The 10390-nt window shown below is 34.5% G+C and overlaps 1 protein-coding gene across 1 annotated transcript in view; it reads left to right on the top strand.

Moving 5' to 3' along the window:
- Positions 1–9639, top strand: part of LOC107662168 (TBC1 domain family member 9B-like) — a 35606-nt gene extending 25967 nt beyond the window's left edge. Inside the window, exons 14-23 of the mRNA XM_016452083.1 lie at positions 705–834; positions 924–1022; positions 1105–1173; positions 3131–3371; positions 4727–4792; positions 5209–5280; positions 5936–5986; positions 6295–6354; positions 6441–6538; positions 7888–9639. Coding sequence (XP_016307569.1) covers positions 705–834; positions 924–1022; positions 1105–1173; positions 3131–3371; positions 4727–4792; positions 5209–5280; positions 5936–5986; positions 6295–6354; positions 6441–6538; positions 7888–8520 — 1519 coding nt within the window. The 3' untranslated portion in view covers positions 8521–9639. The remainder of the gene's footprint in view (positions 1–704; positions 835–923; positions 1023–1104; positions 1174–3130; positions 3372–4726; positions 4793–5208; positions 5281–5935; positions 5987–6294; positions 6355–6440; positions 6539–7887) is intronic.
- Positions 9640–10390: the final 751 nt, after the last annotated feature.

Raw genomic sequence — 10390 nt, 5'->3', positions numbered from 1 at the left:
TGATGGAGATTTACCGCTGATTACAGAACCGGCTTTACTGACAAGATGCGCGTTAAATATCGCATGCGATTAATCGTGCAGCCCTAAAGTAAATGTAAGAATAACTTTGATATTGTTAGTAATATTTCAAGATGAACACTTACTGGACTGAAGCAGCTTCAGTTTACTTGATTATCCAGACATCTTTTTTTTTTTTTTTTAATTAGTGAGTATCAAATATGATCATCAGGCTTTTGAGGAACGTTTTTTTTTTCATCTCTCAATCATCATTGTATTGCATTGGATTATATGTTTTGATCATCAAGCATTTATATCATCTTACTAAGACATATTATTGGATATATAGAGTGACTGATATTTATATAATTTTATGCAAGTATCTGCTATACTGTTATAAAGATTGACAATCATCACAATTTCATCTTACTTTTTGGTCATATAAATATCAGCATATGCACCAAATGTAATATTTATTGCTCATTTTGGGCCTGTGAGTAAGATTGAGCTGTTTTTTTTTTACCATATTCTCACTATATCATACTATATGAGCCATAAAAGCCTGATGGATCAGATATGTTTTTTTTAGGGGTTTTTTAAATGCAAGCTTTAGGCTTTACAGGGTTAAGTTTTATTATCCCTTTTCTACTGTCTGAGGTTTGTGAAGATGCACTAAATAAGGTTTGTTCTGTTTCTGGATCCTGCAGATATTTGGATAATGTTGTAAATAAGCAGACCGTTTCTCCACCTATTCCCCACCTTCATGCCCTGTTGACCAGTGGCAACATCCCTCCACCTGAGATTGACATCTTTGAGCTCATTAAAGCATCCTATGAGGTGAGGGGGCGGAGCAAGAGGGACCTAGACGAGCACCAATGCCAATATGATCCTTATTAACTTCGTACGTTGTTTTCATCTAATTATAGAAGTTTGGTAGCCTGCGTGCCGACGTCATCGAGCAGATGAGGTTCAAACAAAGGTTAAAGGTCATACAGTCACTAGAAGACACAGCCAAGAGGAGTGTGGTAAGTGTGTAATCAAAAAGTCTTATTTCACAATTTTAAATCTCCACATGTGATCATTTATGCTGTATTGTGTGATATTCAGGTGAGAGCGATCATGACAGAGTCTGCCTTCACTATTGAGGAGTTGGAAGAATTGTATGTTCTTTTTAAGGTAAGATAAATGCGTAACTCAGCATTTAATTATAATTTTTTTTATTATATATATTTTTTTTAGTTTATTTAGTAATATTAATTAAATAGTAATAATAACAATATTGTTTTAATTATATTGTTTGTTTTTATGTTTATTTATTATTTATTTATGTTGTTTAAATGCGTTTTATCTGATCTGTGTTTTCCCAAACACCTTAATGCTGATTTTAAATGAAAGAAACCACTAGCTGTCAGTATATTTGTGTACGTTATAGTAGCTACCACCAAAATCGGTCATGGTACATTTTATTTATTCATTCATTCATTTATTTATTCATTCTTAATATTTAATGTTAGTAATATATTTTTAAAGAATGTATCATCATTATTACATTATTTATTGTTTGTCTGTCTGTCTATTTATTTATTTTTGTTTTATTTGACTTACTTTGTTTGTAGATGTTTTTTTTTATATCTGTGTTCTTCTGAACACCTAATGCTCTTTTTAAAGGGGTCATCGGATGCCCATTTTCCACAAGTTGAAATAATTCTTTAGGGTCGTAATGAAAAGTCTATAACATACTTTGGTTAAAATTTCTCAATGGTAGTGTAAAACAACACCCCTTTTTACCCGGAGTCGTTTAGTTGCATGTCCCTTTAAATGCTAATGAGCTCTGCTGACCCCGCCCCTCTCTTCTGTGGAGTGAGCAGTTCTCTGAGAGACTCCTAACTTTAGCCGCATTCAGTGTGAAACTTGCTAACTAGCACATTATTAAGGAAGGCGATTTGCAAAGATTCATAAAAGAACCTTATACTCACTTCTTCTGTAGGTGAAGCTGGATCACGTATGATTCGCGCGAACATAGACACATTAAAGTAGATCGGGGGCGCATTCCCTTCAAAAACAAACATAATCCACTGCGTCTTCAGCGGCTCAGATGTCGGGAGTAAATGACGACTGCTGTTCATTATTACATCCAACAACAAAACACTTCAATCGCTCAGGAGTCATTCTTGTCTACATCTGCTCCGGCGTCGACAATGGCGGTCGGACTGTCTACAGTTCACTCAGGGCGGGTCTAAGGTAAAACACCAGTGTCAATCAACAATCGTGGGAGGGGCCTGGGTCTGTGTGACATCACACAGCAAAGAATCTGAGATCAGCTTGATTTGAGAAAGGGGTTATCATTTGTCAGGATTTTAAAAAAGCACTGGGTGCATTTTTATCATTATAGGGTGGTTGTGTACACACACTGCCAAAACACATTTCAGTTCAAACAACATGTAAAAGTGAATTTTGCATCCAATGACCCCTTTAAACTAAAAAGAAACCATTAGCTGTTGGTATATTTGTGTACATTACAGTTGGTCAGTACCACAAAAATCTTTGATAATACATTTTATTTATTCATTTATTTATTAAATGATTAATGTTAATATTAAAATAGTAATAATATTACTATTAACAATATTATTAACATTAATATTACAAAAAAAATAATATTTTTTAAACAAGGTATTTATTGATTTATTTTAATTGTTTATTTTTTTTAATTTTTTTTTATTTTGTTTGTAAATTATTTGATCTGTGTACTTTCAAATGAATGCTTTTTTAACTAAAGAAACTACTTGCTGTCTGTGTATTTATGTACGTTATAGTTGGGCAGTACTGCCAAAATCCATCACATTACGGGTTATTTTAGATCTTGGTAACGGTAACATAATATATTTAAGATAGAAATTTAACTAAAATGGTCTATATATTAAATCAACATGTAATAAGGCTTGTTTTTTAATGAACCAGTGATTTAATAGTTTACAGAAAGGTGCTTCTCATTTGGTGCAGTCTAACTGGATAATTGTGGAGTTGCATGCATTTGTGGTATATGTCTGCAGTACCTACTGTCATGTCCTCCAGCTCTAGTTATTGTATGTGTAATTGTGTGAATGTTAGTGTACATGTGTGTCTGTCCCAGGCGAAGCACATCATCAGTTGTTACTGGGGTGCGAGCAGCAGCGCGGCAGAGCGGCACGACCCGAGTCTGCCGTATCTGGAGCAGTACCGCATCGACTGCGGTCAGTTCGTTCAGCTCTTCTCCGCTCTGGCGCCCTGGAGCTGCGGCCTTCACACCAACACGCTCTCCAGCCGACTCTTCCGCCTGCTCGACCAAAACAAAGACTCTCTCATCAACTTCAAAGAGTTTGTCACCGGACTCAGTGAGTGGATGCGTTTACACCACAGCTTGTAGATTGATAGAGTCAGAGTTTGATTCATGTGAAAGCTGTTACTGCTTCAGATAAAAGCTCAGCAATCTTAGACCTCAAAAACCTCTCCATAGAATTCTGAAACGCATCATCAGGAAAAAAAATAGTTTTTTTTTTTTTCATACACAATATTATTCTGAAAGTGTTCTGTGTGGTTGAAGTTATGATGTCACACACAAAAGAAGACTGAATTAACAAACACCTGTCAGAGAGATTCAAAACAAATTTGGCTGATTTGTAAATAATCATTAATATCATGCTCACATATTGAGTATTCACAATAAATGATATAAAATTACATTTTATTGCATCCTTGGACTTTTCATAATCATTTGTCTTGCAACTTGTGAGTAAAATTGTTAAGTGATATTTTGATAGCATTCAAGTTGGTAAGTTTGATAGATTTTTTATGAATCAGTTCAAAGTGTCATTTTCAGTGAATTGATTCAGAGATTCATTTGCAGGATCAATAGAGTCTGTGAGATTTTTTTAAAGTCTCTTATTTCTCACCAAGGCTACATTTATTTGATCAAAAATACAGTAATATTGTGAAATATTGTTATAATTTAAAATAAAAATTTTCTGTTAAAATTTACTTTATTCCTGTGATCAAAGCTGAATGTTCAGCATCATTACTGCAGTCTTCAGTGTCACATGATCTTTCAGAAATCATTCTAATATGCTGATTTGCTGCTCAAGAAACATTTTTTATTATCATTGTTGAAAACTGTTGCGTTGCTTCATACTTTTTTGTGTTTTTTTCATAATTTAATGAATAGAAGATTCAAAACAACAACATTTATTTAAATTAGAACAACCAACAGATAATTTTGTAACATTATCGCCATGTCTTTACGGTACCTGTAATGCATCAATTTATTGCAGAAAAGCATTAATTTCTCAAAAAAAAAAGACTACTCACAAACTTTTCAACGATAGTGTATATTATGTTTTGGTAAATGTAAATATCGCTGTGTATTACTATGCATATATTATTATATCGGTGCATTTGAATGAAAATGATGAAATACCATTCTGTTCATAGTTACAAGCTGTGAAAAATTTGTTTTTGCTGTTTTAGTTCTTATATTAAAAAATGTTAATCTACTTTGCAACACTGTTTGGTGGAAATAATATACTAGAAATATATTTATAAAAATAGAAGGTCAAATTATTGAGGGATAATATAAGTTAGTCTGCATGTATTGTGTAACAACTTACAGTAAATCAGAGAAACAACTTGTGTATCTCTTCTAAGCTTCTTGACATCTTCATCACAGCAGTTTTTGGTTTGTGTTGTCTCTCAGGTGGAATGTATCATGGCGATATGACGGAAAAACTCAAACTTCTATACAAACTCCACCTGCCTCCTGGTATGTTTACAGTCATAGAGACTTTATTAACCAGGCCATGGAAAGAGTGTAACAGTGTAAGCAGAAAGAGAAAAACAAAGTAGGTTTTTGAGGAACATTATTAGTGTTTTTATTTGTATTTAGGAACTGTGTGTGAACGACACTTGTGAACAACAAACATAAGCACAGTGTGAGGAAACCAGATCGCTACTCTCAGCAGACACTCTTCTCTCTCTGTGTGTGTGTGTTTGTGTGTGTGTTTGAGGTTTATTGAAATGAGAAACTAGCACTTGTTTTTGGACTGTGTGTGTAAAGATGATTTGCAGAAAAGATAAGAATGAGATGTTTATTTCTGAGGGTGTGTGACAGCACGAGTCGTTTTGAGTGTGTATGTGATATATTTGTTCATTTCATTGTTCTCGTCTCTCTTTCTGAAGCGTTGTGTCCAGAGGAGGCAGAGTCAGCGCTGGAGGCCACGCAGTTCTTCACTGACGATGACACGCCTCAGGGTACGAGACATGTTTACCACCTAAACAACATTTGAAGCCAACATTAAAGAAATATTTCAGGTTCAATACAAGTTAAGCTCCACAGACGGTTGTTTTGCTTTTTTTAAAAAAAAGCAGAACATGGTTACAATAATGCACTTACAATGAGAGTAAACAAGGTCAGGCACTTCAAGGGTTTAAAGTGGGTTCGTGTTTGATAACTATAAAAAAAAAATGTTAGTATTATGTAGTAAATGTACAGTACAGTCGTAAAGTTTCATGCTGACTTTAAAAGCCAGTTTTTCTTTTTCTTTTATTTACTGTTGTACTGCTGATAGAGCTTCACTTGTATTGAAACGCAGTATATGAGTGAATATTCAATGTATTCCAAAAAAATGTAATTGTTATTAATACTTTCTTTTAGTTTTATGAATAGTTTATTTTTAATAAACATGTTTTGACTTTTCTGATCTCCCTGCATGTACCTCTGGATGGTTCGGTCCAGGTTTAATGACTGATAACTAATTATTCATCTTCTGCACTCTTATTTTTCTCATTTGTTGTCTTCCTTATCTCGCCCTTTCTCTCTTTTAACTCTAATACTTGCTTTCTCTCATTCTCTTTTTCTTTCTTTCCTTCTCTTGTTCGTTCTGTCTTTCTCATCTGATCACTCCAGATCCTCCCTTCCTGTCTCATCTGGACTTCCTGGCACAGGAAGTGACCTCAGGTTTGTGTCTGTCACGTCGAGTGTTTTCTGTCTCTCTGGTGTTTTTGGGCATCAGATGATGCTGTCAGAACAGATGAGAATTTATTTGATTTTTTTCCACTAACCACCTCTGGTTTTGGTGTTTCCCAGTCAGTATCAGTTCACCATCTGTCTTTCACATGATATTATCTTACCTTTTTGGTGCTCTTTTCATTTTTAACCATGGGCGTTGATGTCATGAAACCTTTCTGGTGGACACTTTTAATGGTTAATGGCTAAATGTCATTATGATATTAGTGTTTATTAAGTCAGCATTAATATCATAACAGGTGAGGAGCTGAAGGAGGCAGGAGACGCATCAGCGGCCGGAGACACGGATGAGAGAAAAGGTGATAATACTCGCCAATTGATGACTCTATTAAGGAATCCGTTTTAATCTAGTTGTTGTTTTAATGGTAGTGTCTTGTGTTTTTAGAGGAGAAGCTGAAGGACTATAAGTATTATCTGAGAATGTGGGCCAAAGAAAAAGAGCCAAAGAAAGAGAGTATCAAAGATCTGCCTCGGATGAATCAGGTGACCAGTTTTCACTGATCTCGCTCTCAATTGTTGGGAGAGAAATTCAGGCCTCTGTATGTTCACATTGCAACTGAATGTGGCCTAAAACAGATTTTCCACTGACAAATAAGTAGTTGCATATCTGATTTTTGTGCAGAGATTTCAGTGTGCACAATCAGATCTGATGTTTTTTTTGTTTTTTTTTACCTGTCTTAACTACATGCTTGATTTACCCTCGGCATGAACCATAAAGTGATTTATGAATTAAACCGTTTCAAGTATTGCACAGAAAGGTGCAAAAATATATGCTGATGTGCATTAGATCTAAAAGGTTTTGGAAAATCTCAGTGAAAGGTGAAATTCTAATGCAGACCTGATGAGTCCAGACCCAAAGAAGACCCGAAGTCCAAAGCTGTTCTTGTTTACTATAATAAAAAATTAGAAACTGGATATATTATTAGTAATATTATATTATATAACTAATATAATTACTCTAATAAATCTAATCAAATTGTGGATTATAAAAGTACATTTTACATTTTAAACGTTGCAAGCCAATTCAACAATTGTTTACCTGTGCATCATATCTATGCTACAAAACTTAAAAATTAAGAAAGTAGTCTGATTCAGAAGTTTACATGGCTAATGTTTTCCTATTTAACTGATCATTTAAGATCTATACAACTCCTTTAGTTGGGTCAAAATTATATTCACATTGAGATGTTTACATGAAGGTTGTTCATTCTGATATTAATGATTATTAACAGCTGCATTTAAATGTAGCCATTGACCTATACAATTTGTGCTTTCACTCTTACAAAGCTGAAATGGGAAAATTGTAATGTAAATATGGAGAAAAGTTTAGTTTTAGAGTCCCTCGTGTACTATTTAGTTTTAGATTAGAGTCCCTCATGTACTATTGAGACCCAATGATACTGATACAAATGATAAACATTACATGTATATTTATATATAATTATTAAAACTAACAATTAATTGTTATTAACACATTATAAATGCAAAAAATTAATTATATATTATATTTTGAAATGAACATTATTTTTCTCTTTAACCATTTTAACAATTGATATACTAAAGTTATTTAAGAAATACACTGTATGAAGTATTGAGTGTTAGATCTAAAAATGTGATATATATATATATATATATATACACGCACACACACACACTCACAGACGTATAACCTTTAAAAATTACATTTAAATTTGTTGGCCTTTTTAAATTTATTTACAATCATATCAAATCAGGATTCATTTATTAAGTAGCAACCTAGTACTTCAGTGTTTTTGACCTATTGAACACAAGTATTAAGACTAAAACACATTTTTGTAATCATACAATTACAGGAGCAGTTCATTGAGATGTGTAAGACTCTCTACAACATGTTCAGTGAAGATCCCATGGAGCAGGAGCTGTATCACGGCATAGCCACGGTGGCGAGTCTCCTGCTGCACATCGGAGAAGTGGGCAAGAAATTCACCAACAACGGCAGCAAGAAAACCGAAGCCCAGCTGCCCTCAGCAGTTGACGCTCTGCAGCCAGAGAGGGAGGACTCGTCCGGGGAGGGAGGATCAGGACAGTCCCTGGTCTCCAAGGCCCTGGCAGAGGCGCAGCTAGAGACGCCACCTCCAACAGCGGCCGGCTCCGACGAAGAGGCCAAAGACGACACGTCCGTTTCATCCTACTCCGTAGTGAGCGCCGGTTCGCTGCAGTGCGAGGACATCGCCGACGACACGGTCCTGATTGGCTGCATGAGCGGAGATGCGGTGGATCGGAGGCAGGGCAGCGCGCCGGATGCCGATTGGTCGATCACGTTCGAGCAGGTTTTAGCATCGTTCCTGACAGAAACATCGCTGGTCGACTACTTTGAGAAAAAACATGACATCCAGAGCAAAATGACGGCATGCAAGTCACTGAGAGCCGTGGAGAGACAGACAAGTACGTCGAGCGATCATGATTTCTCTCTGAACACACACTGACACGCTCCTAAAAACATGCACGAACACATAAACACACACATACAAATGCAAAACAAGCTTATGTGTATGTATGTCCGGTTACTCTCTATAGGAGATTGATACTTATGTGTCATAGTCAAACAAATAGTTTTTAAAATCCATCCCATCAGCTTTCTATACAAGAAACCTCTGGAGTTTTAGATGTGATGACCATGTTTCACCCTAGTATCTGGTTTTTGATTGGTTGAAGGCATCAACTAGCAGGTCTGGAATAGAGGATTATGGGATATGACCTACGTATATCTAAATATATCTGTATAGTAAAGTGCTTCAGCTCATACAGATCAACAAATGAAACGTCACACTAAAAATATTTGACTTGCACACTCATCTTTAGTCCCAGGTTGAAATATCCCGCACTAAAAGTGTACGTCACTAATGCTTTCTTGCACGCGTGCTATAGCTGGATATATTCAGTGTATTTGGCAGTAAGAAGTGTCCTTTCGGGTGAAGGGTCCACTTCATAGCTCTGTTCAGATTCACTTTAACCCCTCAGATGGAAACAGTTGTTCATTCTTAGCTTTGGTTTAAAGCCGTGTTTCTGTGTGTTAAAAATCAGCTTTACTGTTTCTAAGTAGGTCACTGCCTTACTGATCAGACGTGTACAGTTGGTCGAGGATGGCGTTGCATGTGTTTGTTGTGGTGTTTTGTGAGGAAAGCACCGTCATTTTGTTCTATCAGATGTTTGGTTGCTGGAAACTACACAAGCGGTACAGCGCTGGCTTATCTTCGTCATCCAAAATGTAAAAAATGTAGCCGATTAATTTAGCACTATAATGGCCTTTACCACGTAAAGCAGGAATTGTTTGTCTTTTATTCTCCAAAAATTATTATTATTATTATTATTATTATTATTTTTATTTTTTTTTTTTTGCTGTCAGGCCAGAGTAAGCAAGTACATTCACTGGGCTTCATTCATAAAAAACTCAAGCAGAGCGAATTAGTGTAAATTACTTGTAAAGGCATTTGAATGTTGTCACTTTGAAATAAATGAAACATTCATAAATTATATTGAATGCACAATGCAAACAACATTTGTAAATGTACATAAATTGATGCACTGAATTGAAAATAATCAGTCAAGAAATCATGTAAACTTGAATTAATCATGTAGTTTTTAAATGTAATTCAGTCATCAATTTACTGTTTTACAAATGTTTTTATGCATTGTGTGTTAAATTAAAAGCAAACATTCAGTATGCATTAAATTGTTGCACTGAATAAAAAATGCATATGAAACTCTATTTACATAAATTGATACATTTGAATTTAGAAAAAACATTCTTATAAATAATAGCATTAAATTCAAATATCTTAATGTTTGCATATTTTTATGTACATTTATGCACTGAATTAAAATTCAAGAAATCATCATGTAATTAAATGAATCATGTAAATTATTGAATTTAATTCAGTGCATCAATTTGCATTAATTTACTGTTTTGCATTAAAATAAAACATTCAGCATTGTTGCATTGAAAAAAAATCACATCTATGTGAAATTATATTTACAAAAATTGATGTTTGAATTTAGTTAAACCATTCTTATATAAATCGTAGCATTAAATTATTTTTAACAAATCCAAGATTGTTTGCATATATTTTTTTTCTCTGTAAAATTATTATATTTTATAAATGAGGCCCTGTTACGTTTATTTTTGAACATGCAGTAATTTTTTCGTTATGTTTCCTTTTTATCAAATGAAGATGGAGAAACTCGGTAAACTTTAGTGTGGAGAAACTCTCAGCCATAACATGATGTTCTAGAATGTAAAAAAAAAAAAAAAATTGTAGGCCTGTACATTGAGATAAATATGGAACCTGTTGTTTT

This window comes from Sinocyclocheilus anshuiensis, unplaced genomic scaffold (assembly GCF_001515605.1).
Source record: "Sinocyclocheilus anshuiensis isolate Anshui unplaced genomic scaffold, SAMN03320099.WGS_v1.1 scaffold1120, whole genome shotgun sequence".
Lineage (NCBI taxonomy): Eukaryota > Metazoa > Chordata > Actinopteri > Cypriniformes > Cyprinidae > Sinocyclocheilus > Sinocyclocheilus anshuiensis.
This window is presented reverse-complemented; position numbering and strand designations above follow the sequence as displayed.